The sequence below is a fragment of the Callithrix jacchus genome, chromosome 9, assembly GCF_049354715.1.
Source record: "Callithrix jacchus isolate 240 chromosome 9, calJac240_pri, whole genome shotgun sequence".
NCBI lineage: Eukaryota > Metazoa > Chordata > Mammalia > Primates > Cebidae > Callithrix > Callithrix jacchus.
In genome coordinates this window covers 2773900-2789207 of record NC_133510.1, presented here as the reverse complement: position 1 = coordinate 2789207, position 15308 = coordinate 2773900, and the positions used below count along the sequence as shown (strand labels likewise).

At 39.4% G+C, this 15308-nt stretch overlaps 1 protein-coding gene across 5 annotated transcripts in view; it reads left to right on the top strand.

Moving 5' to 3' along the window:
* Positions 1 to 15308, top strand: part of PDE3A (phosphodiesterase 3A) — a 337466-nt gene that overhangs the window by 284028 nt on the left and 38130 nt on the right. For all 5 annotated transcript variants that reach the window (XM_035255181.3, XM_054237914.2, XM_035255182.3 and 2 more), the window contains exons 6-10: positions 3322 to 3541; positions 7651 to 7736; positions 8872 to 9026; positions 10997 to 11134; positions 13782 to 13893. In XM_035255181.3, the coding sequence (XP_035111072.3) occupies positions 3322 to 3541; positions 7651 to 7736; positions 8872 to 9026; positions 10997 to 11134; positions 13782 to 13893 (711 nt within the window). The remainder of the gene's footprint in view (positions 1 to 3321; positions 3542 to 7650; positions 7737 to 8871; positions 9027 to 10996; positions 11135 to 13781; positions 13894 to 15308) is intronic.

Genomic DNA, 15308 nt, shown 5'->3' with positions numbered 1-15308 from the left:
AGAATAAAGATATCCCTGCTTCTCAGGTTTGTTGCCAAAAGTTGTGCTTCACCCAGCCTGGGATGTAGCAGTGGCGCCATCTCGGCTAACAGAAACCTTCACCTGCTAGGTTCAAGTGATTCTTCTGCCTCAGCCCCACGAGTAGCTGGGAAAAAAGGCATGCGCCACCACGCCTGCCTAATTTTTGTGTTTTTAGTAGAGACAGGATTTCACCATGTTGGCCAGGCTAGTCTCGAACTCCTTAACATCAGATGATCCGCCCACCTCGGCCTTCCAAAGTGCTGAGATAACAGGTTTGAGCCAGTGCGCCCGGCTGAATTATGCTTTCAATAGTGTTCAAAATATGTAGGCTAATACTACAGAAGAGCGTCTCTGCTACAGGTTTATTTTAAGTTTCATCCCAGCCAGTACATGTGCTATCAGATGTGCTTGTTTGTTTAAATTTAGTTAATCCGTGAGTTCCAAGAACCCTAATGGTGTGTGAATTTTAAAATTTGTGTTTGAAAGTGAATTGCATGTATCTGAGCGTCAGCTGGCAGCGACTAAAACTTAGCAATGAAAAAAATCATTCTCATAAACTGCCTTCAGAAAATACACAGCGTCAAGACAAATGGACAGTGTTCTCATGGGCTTTGAACTATTGTTCTATTAAAAAAATTGTGTAGAAAACTGTCCCCAACTCGCAGTTTACTGTCAGAATAAGTAAGGAATTGCCTAACACAGTGTCTATCAGGGATCTCTTTTTCTTATGACACAGCAATTACTTTTTATTGAAAAAACCACAATGACATTTGCACCAGCCTAATAAAACTTTGCCCTGGGCCTACCCAACCCTAACCAGACTTGCCCAGCAGCCTCCCTGACCACATCCCCTGCCCCTTTTTCTTTTTGAGAAATTGCCAGCCACTGACCTTCTGACTGCTCCGCTGGCTCCACCCCTCCATGTCCCTCTTTCCTGAGCTCGCTGTCCCCAGATACTTCTCTACATGTCTTGCTTATTTCATGAGGTCTCCATTCAGATTGTCCCCACCCGCACCCCTTCCCAGCCAGAGGGGCCTTCCCAGACCATCTTACCTAAAGAGCATCTGACCTTACCCTATGCATTGTTTTCTTCCTATCACTTCAACGTGTTAACTTTTCTTTTCTTTCTCTTTTACTAACTTTTATTTTTTAGTTTCTGTCTCTCCTAGAAAAGCGGGCGCTCCATTAGAGCAGGAATTTTATTTTATACCCTACTCCACCCATGGAGCAAGACTCACAACAAGTAGTTACTTGTTGAATGAATAAATCACTGAGATTCCCGTACAGACGCTTTGGTAGACAGCCCGCCACATCGTACGAGGATTCAGTCCTTACCAGTTACAGTGCCTTTCTAACATTATCGGGAGTCCCTGTCTAAATCCAAAAGCTAGTCAGAATGACACCAACCCTTTTCAACCTTTGCATCAGAGTACCCATATATGTGTAGTAATGTTTGTGAATATCACAGCAGTAGAGAAATGGGAAGGGATCTGAGTTTGAAAATTAGATTTTATTTATTTTATAAAATTATAATGAGAATATCTAATTATAAACGATTAGAGATAACATTAAAAATTGAGTTTATTCTAGAGTTTCCAAATAAAATTTTTCTTTTTTAAAAAAGTTTACAACCATTAAATAATTCACAGCAAATGCTTCACATTGTCTGGGAAATTCTGAGTTAAAACCTTTGTGAACTTTTTTTTTTTTTTTTTTGGCTCGGGAGACTATGTAATGTGAAGGATTGTCATTATCTTTGGAAAAGTAAGTTTTTTTAAGAGAAGTAGGAATTGAAATAAAAACCATAAGTCATGACATAAGGAGCAATGCAAATGCTGCCTAATAGGTCATGAGGAGTTTTACTTTCCCCTTGGGTAGTCTCTGATAAAGGTACTGGTTTCTAAACTACATTTTACTATGAGTAGCTGGGTTTCCTCTACATTCTCCCATGTACTAGTACTGTGACTCTGTGCGGGTGTTTTGACTTGTCTGGGTCTAAGCGGTTTCATTTGCTTAGTAGAAAGGCTGGGAGGGGTTTGAGCTGCTGATTCGGAATTGACAGTAGATGTGTTGGAAAGAACTGCAGACGTTGCTGCTCTTCTCACTGAAGCGAGGGGAGAGTGAGATTTCTCATCTTTAACAACTGCAACAAAAATAACAGCGCCAAAAGAAATTAGAAAGAAAATGACACACACTCACACAAAAGCCCTCAGCAACTTTTAACATTCTTTTCAGTGGACCAGAAAACCTTTGGTGTGACAATTGAAACTTTTGAGGAAGCTAGACCCTGGAAGCAAACTTTGCTGAAAGCCAGCTGCCAGCTAACCACACACATAATTCCATGATGTGAAGGTGGATGGCTGTGAATTTCCCTAAGTGGTGAGAAACAGAGAATGACTTTTAGTAATTTCATTTCATTTGCCCCACAGTACATTGTTCAACCATAAAATCAAGAAAATCTGTAAGCAGATTGTTGGCCAGAAGTTCCTTCTCTCCTTTTTTCCATTTTAAGTGCAGGGTGCCTTCCCTGCGGTTGGGAGAGAGTAACTTCAAAAGGCATTGTCCGTGTCTTCCAACAGCTACACTTTGAAATCTCAGCCAGTGTCCTGTAAAATTCTCACAATCTAGAGTAAATACGGTTTGGCACAAGTACCCACGCTTGAAATGGAGGCTTTAGGATTATGGTTTGACCTGAAGTGGATTATATTACATTTTAAAATATTTTCTTCAAAAATTATTTCAAAACACTGTTTCACACCAGAAGGTCTTGCTTCACTGAAACTGCGAATGGTTAAGAACATTAATTTCCTCTCAGTAATGCATCTTCTTTATTTACATATTTCAAGCACCTGATGCCTGGTGAACTCTGCCCCAGATACTGGTTAATGTTTAAAACAATAGCAGGTCCTGCTTCTGCTAAACCTTCACAACCTAAGAGAAAGTAAACACATGAGAAAAATTTAACTATTATTTCCGTGTCAGAATGACAAGAAGAAACAAAAATAGGAGGACAAAATAATATTCTTCTGTCCTGAAGTTACTCCATGACACCAGGGCTTTGGCTGGACGTGCCAACGTTGCCACTGATTTTTTTATGATGATTCATTTCTCCCATTAAATGCTGTGAAGACGCCCCAACCACACTGGCTCCAGATGTTGGTATGCGGAGGCGCCCAGCCTGGTGACCTGAGCAGGCGTGTGGTTGTTATTGAGTTTATAAGGGTCCAGGTGAAGTTCATCAGTTGCAATCTTGCATTTTAAAGACTTTTGTTTAGTTACTTAACTCTCATTCTTTCTCAGGTGCCCTCGCTAAAACTTCCCCTCTTTCATCGCCCTGCTCCTCACCTCTCCGAGGAACTCCTGCCGACAGCCTCGTCGGCAAAATTTCTGCAGAGCAGTTTCCAGAGTCTGCTGACACGACTGCCAAACGAAGCCTAGGTTCTCACAGGGCCTTAACCTACACTCAGAGTGCCCCCGACCTGTCCCCTCAAATCCTGACTCCACCTGTTATATGTAGCAGGTAAGGACTTTTTTTATGAACTGAAGTTTAATAATAAAACCATTGATAATTTTCCCCTGGAAATACCTACCACCAGCCCACAAAGCTTGGGGTAGGTTTGCCAAAGTCGTTGACAACCAAGAATGGGATAATGTCACTTCTGTTGAATAGGCTACAATAAAAACTTACGTTTCAGTAATTTGTTATTAACGAAGATTAGAATCCACGCAGTTCACACAGCTAATCTTTAGAGAGGATACACGATTATTAGCTGTATGTGTTGTCTGTTTCCTGATGGAGAATATAGAAAAAATGTAACTAAAAATGATATCAAGTATTCTGTTACAATTCTTCATTTTGTTGCAGTGTTTGTACCTGTTCTCCGAGCGTGTTACATATTAGCTATGTTTAATCTTAGGTTTGCATTTCCCATTTTTAGTTTAAAAATCTGTGAATAATACATTGCGCAGGATGGCTGGACTCACATAGTTCTCTGAACTCAATTTAAGCAATTGTATGTGCTATTCTATCATGTTGAAACAAAATGATAGAGTGTTATCTATCACATGGGTTAAGGAAAAATGGCTGGAGTAATTATTTTCCCAAGATTGTCACTGAGAAAGAATTATCTCTTCTTACTGGTTAATGTATTTTTGTTGTTCTTAAGTAATAGCTTGAATAATTTATCTGAAAGCATTATGGTATTATTTAAGTAGAAAAACAGTTGGGAGTTTTTCTAGGTACCGTGCAAGTACCTTAAATAAAACAGTATTTCATTTCTGAGGTTAGTAAGGATAACTATTGAATAAATGAGTAGCATGGCGGTGTCCTAGCATCAAACAGTACTTCACAGATGCAGGTTTTATCAATATATTCAGTGCTAACAAATAGCAGCTATTATTAAGCCTCACAATTTTCATTTTTATATTTTTTAGTCAGAAGCTCTGTAAATTAAATAAATGTTTATAATTTCTGTTTTTACTTCCTTTCTCTTGACAATTTTTTTTTTTTGAGACGGAGTCTCGCTCTTGTTACCCAGGCTGGAGTGCAATGGCGCGATCTCGGCTCACCGCAACCTCCGCCTCCTGGGTTCAGGCAATTCTCCTGCCTCAGCCTCCTGAGTAGCTGGGATTACAGGCACGCTCCACCGTGTCCAGCTAATTTTTTGTGTTTTTAGTAGAGACGGGGTTTCACCATGTTGACCAGGATGGGCTCGATCTCTCGACCTCGTGATCCACCCGCCTCGGCCTCCCAAAGTGCTGGGATTACAGGCTTGAGCCACCGCGCCCGGCCTCTCTTGACAATTTTAAAAAAGAAATTCTTTTCATTTGCTTGCGCAGAGCCAAAGTGATTCTGCTGCCCTCTATGAGTTGTTTTTAATAAAATGATTTCTGTGGGATACTGATCTCATCTCTTTTCCACAAAAAAGCAAGTTCTATAGTAAAAGACTGAGAAGATATATCATACTTCACTCTTAGAGATTCATAACGTATATGGCTTTATTACAAGTTCTTGGAAGTCCTGTTAAAAGAGTTTCTCTTTGGTTTCGTTGTTGTTGTGGTTTCATTCAGTGTTTTCTGAACTTGTCTGACCACAGAAGCAGTTTCTTTAAGTTAACACCCAATAGTTGCCCATGGATCTGATGTTTGGCAGAGCACAATTAAGAAGCATTGTTTTATTATATGCACCCTGAGCCAAGATGAGGCCCCCTGGAGTAATCTTCATCAAGGACATCTGTGTTCAGCATTTTTAGGGAGAATCTCCCACTGTGGGTTCCAGACTTTTGGGAAATATGTCCCCTGAAGGAAGGAGAGAGAGGTTCAGGAAAGCTCTACCACTCAGCAGCTCTTTTCATCATAGTGGGGTTTGTTGTTGTTGTATTCTCAGCAGGTAGAATGAAATGGGATTTTTATAAAAGAGGTTTTGGAGAAAAACCAGGGGGTTTTACTGTCTACTTGTTCAGTGATGTTTATAAATCCAGTAGTGTGTGCTTTATTTGTTTGGGCTTTATAAATCTATAATTCAAAGCAGGTTTGATTGTTGCCTTAAAGGCAGCCACCCACGTAGGCACAGAGAGGTCCAGAAACACACGGCTAATTGTTGTGGTTTCCACTGCTGAACTGAAGAGTTTGGCGTCGAACCCCAGTCTCTTGGCTGCTGTACAGCCTGTGCAACAAGCCGTTTTTCTGTCGTGAGAGCTTCCATATTTGAAGCGCTAATTTAAATGGTCTTTTTAGGTATTATTTTGCAATGAAAAATTTTAAGGCTAATAAACTCTGCTTCTGAGAATGTGAGCCTCCCAATTGTATCTACCTTCTTTTTCCTTTTTGTCCTATCGTTTTCTTTTTAATCTCTACGCCAAATGGACGGATTTAATAATTAGAAATATTTTACATGTAATGTTTTTCTGTCTACACTTAAGGGTTGCAAAGTAAAGTTACTTAGTATGTAGATACTGTCTAGTTGGAAAATGCTCTTCTCAACACACACACAGACACAATTCAGGAAAAAATGATGAGGTATTTAAGATATTAAGAAGCTATCACTACTGTTTTCATTTTAGACTGGGTCTTCTGTGGTTAAATAACAAACAAAAAGATCCTCTGAGACCCTTTGTAATATTAGTCAGATGGAAAGAACCCAGCAGCAAAATGCAGAACCAAAATCTAATCATGAAGTCTAAACAAGGTAGAAGAGGGAAGAGCCAGTTTATGGACTCTGCTAGGCCATGAATGGGGTTACCGTTTAATTTTTTTTTTTTTTTTTTTTTGAGACGGAGTTTCGCTCTTGTTACCCAGGCTGGAGTGCAATGGCGCGATCTCGGCTCACCGCAACCTCCGCCTCCTGGGTTCAGGCAATTCTGCCTCAGCCTCCTGAGTAGCTGGGATTACAGGCACGCACCACCATGCCCAGCTAATTTTTTGTGTTTTTAGTAGAGACGGGATTTCACCATGTTGACCAGGATGGTCTCGATCTCGTGACCTCGTGATCCACCCGCCTGGGCCTCCCAAGTGCTGGGATTACAGGCGTGAGCCACCGTGCCCGGCCACCGTTTAATTTTTAAAACAGTCAAACTTCATTCCTCCAGCACCCTCTGTTGGAGGGCATTGCTTACCTCTCCTACCTTTGTTTTTTTGGGGGGCCACCCTGCCTTTACGGCCTGTTTCTCTCAACCAGCATCCCATGTGGTCAGTGTAGTCAGTCATACATTTGCTCTTCCTCAAAATGCACCTCTCTTTTGTTCATTTCCTTAGAGCCTTAACAGTAACTGATGAATCTGAAAAAAAAATTCCATTTTTATTTTGTAGCAAAACATAAAATTCATATACTATCATTCTATTTCAACCTTTGCTGTCTTTTCTTAAAGGCCTGTTTAGACATGAAAATATCATAACCCAAATAAATAAATCTAATAATGAGGGTTTCTTTTTTTGAGGCGCCGTCTCACTCTGTTGCCCATGCTGGAATGCAGTGGTATCACTCACCCCAGCCTCCAATTCTCAGGTTCAAGCCAGTCTCCTGCCTCAGCCTCCCGAGTAGCTGAGATTACAGGTGTTCGCCACCCCATATGACTAATTTTTGTATTTTTAGTAGAGACAGGATTTCACAATGTTGGCCAGGCTTGTGTCGAGCTCCTGACCTCAGGTGATCTGCCTGCCTCGGCTTCCCAAAGTGCTGGGATTACAGACATGAGCCACTGTGCCTGGCACATAATGAGGCTTTTAAGCAGACATGAGGTATTTTGTTGGGGAAGATACTGTTGTCCAATATAGGTCAACACCTGCAAATTTGGTACTATAAGTAGGTAGCAGCCTATCCCAGTATTCTGTAAATAATCTAACAACATTTTATTCCACTTCACCTCAAATATGATCTAGGTAAAGGAGGCGGAGAATGAGAATCAGATGACATTTCTAATCCTTTGTATTTATTACTCTCTCACAAGAAAATAAAGTAGTATATTGCATATCAGCATTTGTGTATCAAACAAAATGAATATTTTTACAAAACAAGTAGAAGGTAGAAATACTTTACTATTGTTGTTTACCTTAAAGTACACTTAGACGGCATGTGCCTATGACTTTCTGAAAAGAGCAGGACATACCTACAGCTCTTCCAATATCTTTTAGCTGTGGCAGACCATATTCCCAAGGGAATCCTGCTGATGGGCCCCTGGAGAGGAGCGGGGCAGCCACTCGGACACCAGGTAGAACAGGTAATTCGTTGTTTGGGATCCTGTTGCCCAGAGTGGAAATTGCTTTATGTTTTCTTCCTGATCCAAAGTGACCTACATTTCTGATTTGCGGGGGGTGCCGGGGGACAGGGTCTCACAGTGTTGTCCAGGTTGCTCTTAAACCCCTGGGCTCAAGTGATACTTTCACTTCAGCCACTCCTAGTATTACAGGCATGAGCCATTGTGCCCAGCCTGATTTTTAAAAGTACACATTGGAAAGGACAAAGGAGAAAACCAGAGTCACCTATAATCCTACTCTCTGGAGTTAACCATGGGTAAAGTTTGGGTGCAGAGCTTTCCAAAATGTTTTTATGCAGTTATACATGTGTATATTTTTAAAACACAAGAGGCCATTTTACATAATATATAGAACTATATAGCAATGTTATTTTATCTTGCTACTTCTGACATTGGAAGTGCTTTAAGTCGTTCCCAAAACATAGCAAACACTCAATAAACCTCCTTCAGGCACCTTACTCAGCTATGAGAAATGGCATAGGAGCTCAGAGAACATAGACTGGGTGTTTACTGATTGGTCTTTTAGTTAGCACAGTTTACTGCTGACTGAAATGGCGAGAGTGAAGTGGGATAGATAAGAAGGAAGCCACAGTATTCTAAGAAATGGGATTAGATACATAGGATTTCCCTTGCCCTTAAGCATGTACCATCACTCTGCTCTACAGAGCACTTTACTCCTGGGTGTGTCAACTCAATGTCTTCCACCTTGCATGCCCATCCTACAGTAAGTGTTACAGTCAGTTACTCAGTGGTTTAATGTTTAAGGAGAGAGATAGTGAAAAAAGAAACATAAAGTCATAGGATTTGTAAAGGTATGAACTGTTCATCTAAAAAATATTATTGAGGAATTACTGAATGCCATGCAGATTACAGATTATAATTTCCATCTGTTTTACTTTGTTAAGAGATGTGTGCTTTTCTCCACCCTATAATCATACAGGATTGTATATTATTAGATACTATTCTTGGGTTGGAAGCTCACGAAAGCAGTATCTCCCTAAACGCTCTGTTTACCGTATACATCTTAGCAAAGTCTGCTTGAATGAGCCCCCTTTCCCCATTGCAGATCTCGTCATAAGTTGTTCTCTTTTCATTGTAGACGACACTGCTCAAGTTACCTCTGATTATGAAACCAATAACAACAGTGACGGCAGTGACATTGTACAGAATGAAGATGAGACAGAGTGCCTGAGCGAGCCTCTGAGGAAAGCATCAGCTTGCAGCACCTATGCACCTGACACCATGATGTTTCTGGTAGTCCTCTATCACTTAACTCACTCGTTTACTCGAGAAATCAGCTTCTGTCACAGATACTGGCTTAGAAGTGAACCTTTGAGCCCTTGCATGGTGGCTTGCGCCTGTAATCCCAACACTTTGGGAGCTCGGGGTGGGCAGATTATTGAGGTCAGGAGTTTGAGAATAGGCTGGCCAACATGGTGAAACCCCATTTCTACTAAAAATACAAAAAACTTAGTCAGATGTGGTGGCAGGCACCTGTAATCCCAGCTACCCGGGAGCACGAGGCAGGAGAATCACTTGAACCTGGGAGGTGGAGGCTGCAGTGAGCTGAGGTCATGCCACTGCACTCTATACTGGGCAACAGAGTGAGACTCCATCTCAAAAAAAAGAAAAAAAGAAAAAAAGAAATGAATCTCTGAAACATATTTACAGATGTATTTCGTCCAGATTACACATGTATTATAACCCTTCCCATACATATAAATATATTTTTTCTCTTTTCAAGCATTATCAGTCTCTTCTATTATCAGGTGATTAAAAGCTTAAGTATGTATTATTATACAATGATTACAGATTTTTATTGACCCAATTGAAAAGTAAATATAGGACAAAATACTTCATTCATTAAAACAACACTTTATAAAGAGAGAAAGATGAAAGAAAGGAGGGAAGACATTCACTGTCTTAGGGCATCTGCTGGTTTTCTCTAGCACCTCCTTGACTTAGAACATGAACCAATATGTGTTTTTCTTGTTATATTAAGTCAGGCATATATTGACACTAGCCACCTATTAAAATATCCCTTAATGATGATGTATTCTGTGTGTTTAAAGAGATCCGTTTAAGGAGGATGAAAGCATCCATCTGAGTGAGTTCATTTTAGGGAGGCAGCAAATGGTGGAAAATTGTTGGTTCTCAAGTGATCATCAATGGCTGCTATTATCATTTTTCTTTTACTGTGTTTACTGTTTGTATTTCTAAGTCAGAGAGATTGTCGGGTAAAATAATTTATATGTTTCCTTATCCTCATTATCTTTCTTCTTAAATTTTCTTTTCTTTTTTTTTTTGAGGCGGAGTTTCGCTCTTGTTACCCAGGCTGGAGTGCAATGGCGCGATCTCGGCTCACCGCAACCTCCGCCTCCTGGGTTCAGGCAATTCTCCTGCCTCAGCCTCCCGAGTAGCTGGGACTACAGGCATGTGCCACCATGCCCAGCTAATTTTTTGTATTTTTAGTAGAGATGGGGTTTCACCATGTTAACCAGGATGGTCTCGATCTCTTGACCTCATGATCCACCCACCTCAGCCTCCCAAAGTGCTGGAAATTTTTTTTTTTTCTGGCAAATGTACTCTTAAGAGTGTCCTCATTTGGGACCCTGTTATAAAAAGCCTTTACAATTACATGGTGCGTGTTTCTCAGGAAACAGTAGATCACATGAAATAAATTAAAATCCATGAAAAATGTGGCAGTTGTTATTCTATAGGACTAATGTCCATTTTGAAGCATTAATATAAACAGTAATAATAGGAGTGATTAAATCCTCCTACTCATGGATTTTTTTGAGAGTTTAAGGAAGGAACCCTCATCTCAGAAAAATTTACATAATCATGTAGAGATATAAATTCACATGTAATTTCAGAATATTCTGAAGTCTTTAAAACCTTAAGAACCTTGCAGTAGATCCAAAGCAGTTGTACTGACTTATAGAAGAAACATCCATGTTTTTGCTGGAGTGTATATGGACCAGTGATAGGCAAGCACTTCCTAGTGCAGAATTCATGTCTGAAACAGCGTCAGTTCCTTTCCTCACTTTGCGGTCAATGTCTTGTTCATCTTGACCTTTTTTTTCGTAAACATCACTCATTCACCTTGGAGTTTTAAGTCATTTATTTCCAGTAGCCACAGTATTTATTGAATTTAGCGAAGCACAAATTGCCCTGTAGGAAAAGTACCTGCTGCTTAAGTATTTTAATCTTAAACATTACAGGACAAACCAGTTCTTGCTCCCGAACCTCTTGTCATGGATAACCTGGACTCAATTATGGAGCAGCTAAATGCTTGGAATTTTCCAATTTTTGATTTAGTGGAAAATATAGGAAGAAAATGTGGCCGTATTCTTAGTCAGGTAAGAAATGCGTTCATTCATACTAATTTAAATATAGGACAAACAATTCCTTGGTTACTTAAAGCTCTGTAAATTCTGGACACGTGTGGATAGGTGTTGTGTGGAGAAAGGAAGTTTTAGAACACAACGTTCTGTAGATTTCTTGGTGGTGGGTTAACGAAAGGAACCTCAAGTGAGTCAAATGTCATATTCTGCAATTAAAATACTACATATTTTTTAAGACAAAGTAGGAGGGGATAGAGCTATATAAACAAGGGACAAACCATCTAGGATTCATAGAATTAAGCAAGAGAAAATCTGACACTAGCCCCTAAAAGAAGAAAACCACCTATTTAGAAATACTAACTTATGGTCAAATAATTTTCATTGACATTTTAATAACTTTGGAAGATTATGGAGCTTAAACCTTATTAAAGATAAGATGTGCCAAAATGTGTTTCCTCCTACCGCTTTGAGAAACACATCAGATAGAGTTCTCTGTATCTGAAAATCACAAACTCCTCTATTTATGACAAGAAATAAAGGATAATACTGTTGCCGTGTGAGCAGCCTGTAAGTATGGTTTTCTTCAGGCTAGATTGCTCTCAAGGCTTTTCACATAGGTAATTATTTGTTTTCCTGAAGAAGAAAGAAAACACACAGAAATTAAGAATTTGAAAATGTTTGTTTTAAACCACAAAACAGTGATGGATTTGCTGTACTATGGAAGACCTATCAAAATACACACCCTTCATTAAACAAGGAGGATGGTGCGATAATATGTATGGGCTTATCTGCACGTTTGAGGTGTGTTCTTATCAGTTTGAATAACTATCAGAGCAGAGATAGTAAGGACCACCAAACCTGTGGATATAAGACTGAGGAAAGAATTCGGGACCCAAACCCAGATTTACTGACATCACTAACACTTCTCAGCAAAACACCAGAAGAGAAATCACTGAAATGCTGCTTTCTATGCAGCGCCTCAGAGATGAGCTTTCTTTGGATCACTCAACATGTGTCTGAATGTGGAACTTTGTTTGGGGTGAGGATCCTGATCTGTGAAGACTGAAGGGAAAAGATAACAGGTGTTTCTTCTAGTTTTAATTCTACAGGCACATATGGCTGTCTGGTCTAGGGGTACATACACTAACATTGTTGAAGGAGTATGAGACAGAATTCTTACAGAGTCTGGACAATATTCAGTTATTGCCTCTGCTAGACTCCATTCTGTCTCTGACCGTGTCGAGGAATATGATGGCAGCCCTTGCACTTTAGGAGTTGAGAGTCCTGTTCTTCTTCCTTTCCTTAATTCTCGGTGCTAAGCAATGTCTCTTATTCTAGCTCATCTTAAGGACAGATTTAAGGGTGGCTGTTCTGTCCAATTCACCTTTGCCTCACACCTTAGGGAGCCCCCTGGGAGATCGTGTTATCTTTTTCTGAAACTCATGACAAACTGCAACTTTGAGGGAGTGATCTCTCCTGGAAATAAGCTCATAATGGTACCACAAGATGCGGCGATGAGCCAGGAAGCATTCCCCGCCCCCGCCCCCCGCCTCTTTATTTATTTACGTTTTTTTACTGGGGAGTGTGTTCCCTGGTATAGAGAGACATAGCTCATTTTGTTTTATATTTGATGTATGTTTCACAGAGTCTCAAAAACTTAATCTTCACAGTGACTTTAGTGCTGGGCTTTTAAAATATTATTTTACAGAAGAAGAAACTAAGGCTTAAAAAGAGAATATGCTACTCTTCTAAAGTCATATATTAAATATTCAACCCAGGATTCAAAAGTAGATTTATCCATATCAGAAGCCCACGCTTCTTACGTTCATTCAGTTGCTTCTCAGATTTTCATAAAACACCTTGAGTTATTGCACCTTCACATTCTCCACGTGAGAATTCGGACCTAGTGGAAAAGCGGTTAGGGCAGCAGTCAGTGCACAGCACAGATGACTGTGTACAGAATTGCAGTGCAGGCATCAATCGCTCTGAAGTTCTGTGAGCTGGGAATGGGAGAAAAAACTGGACCAAAAATGCCACAAAATGTTTTCTAAGACTCATGGATACCAGCAGACACTAAAAAGATTAAGAATAATTAACAATTAGATTCCTGCCAAGTTCAATAATGTATCTTTTGTTCCAATCATGTCCCAAAAATAGAGCAATATACTGATATGTGCTCCTTATTAGTTACCACTTACTTTTCCAATTTGCTAGACATTAAATTTTGAAAAAATGCTGCTTCATGTGACTTGCTAAGTAGAACTTTTGGGGACTGTTCCTTTTATTTGAGTTTACAAGAACAAAAATCATGAAATTTTGATTATGGAAAATATGTAAATGTTTTTTGCCACCATAAGACTTTAGGACAGCTGAAATGAATTAATGTGAACATTCCAAGAAATCACCTTTTGGCTGAGACTAAATGGAAAAAGTCTCATTTGAAAAGACACGTGCAATGGAAATGAGTTATCAGTTTCAATATACAGCCTGCGTTTGATGATTATCATTTTTATTTTAACCAATTTAAAAGGACACACCTTCAGATTTTGAAAAGCCGTTTAGTCTTTTCAGTTGCCAATGTTTACTCAGTTTCAGAATTGTTCTCTTTGTGTCTGACATACAACTGGGGATGTTTCCTAAGCCTCTGTCTTTTCTTTCACAGGTGTCTTACCGACTTTTTGAAGACATGGGCCTCTTTGAAGCTTTTAAAATTCCAGTTAGGGAATTTATGAATTATTTTCATGCTTTGGAGATCGGATACAGGGATATTCCTTGTAAGTATATGAGATTTGTGAAATACTTTTAAAATATGTTGAATTTGCTGTGGGTAAATGGGACAGCGAATCATTAGCAGGTAGCACAGAATTACACGGGGAAAACACTCACTATGGAGACATTATATGATGATTAGGAAATATTGCCTGGCTCCTCTACTTTTTAGCTGAATGAGACCCTAGGTTTTACTTGACCTCTGGATGCCTCATTTCATAGTTCATAAAATGAGAGTTATAACACCTGCTTCATATGATTGTTAGGATCAAATAAGATTATATTTTTAAAGTGGTTATTGTAGTACCTAGCACACAGTAAATCCAACCTAAGTCCACTTTCATATGGCTACTTTTGGAAATAGATAATTAAATATTAAATTTATTGCTCATTTAATAACTCATCCCTTTTATTGGGCGAATTCAACTTTTGTTGTGGCATCTGAAGAGTTAAGTCACTATATATGTTTTCTCAACATAAGGTAAAGTGGGCTGGTGTTTAGAGGGTCAGGAGGATGACAGTCTGGTTAATAAAATAGAAAAGAGACATCTGGAAGTGGTTATGGAAAAAATGATGAGAAACATTTTTAAAAATCAGGTATATGGGAAGACAAAAGGCGAACACACAATCAAGTGTTCAAGCTTCGAGTCTTGTAAGAATACGTTTCCATTTACATTAACAAAAACTTGGAACACACAGAAGATGCTGAGTTTTCATTATGTAGCATTTCAGGTATCGTCGATCAGAACACCTAAGTAAAATGGTCCTACAGTGCTGCAAAATATACAGTGTCTGAAGGTCCAAACAGGGAAACTGTGGAGACATCAAAAAATCATGTAGCACATCAAGGAAATAAACATATGGAAAGAACATTAACCAAACATAATATATTGACTGGAGCATGTCTTGGAAACACGTTATTTAAATCATATTTAAGCTTTTAAGTTTAAATTTGCTTTTATGCACTTCGGACTTCAGAATCTCGTAAACTTTTATGTAATTGTAAAGAGCTGAAGTTAAATTAAAAAAATAAATTAATACTGATAAAGCACAAGTATTTCCAGAAAGGGGAATCACACTAACCTAGGGATTTATTATGAGCATGTTGTTTTCAAAATCCCATCCACATGCTACATTGGAACGAATATACACAGCTGATAGTGTGTCACAGAAGAAGAGAATGAAGAACTGAATTTACAAGTGAGATTTTCTGAAGAATACAGGACTAAAATACAGGCAGAGTAAGACGCTGGAGGAGGGGAAAGAGAGCTTCACAGTGTCAGGGCCCCTGGGACATCTGGCTGACAAATCCATGGAAGTTGGAAGAAAAATATGAAAAAAGGGGTAGCTGGAAAAGATCTCAAGATAAGCCTTGCGTTCCTAATACCGTTTTCCCAGGCCCAGCCTACTTGAAGGCCAG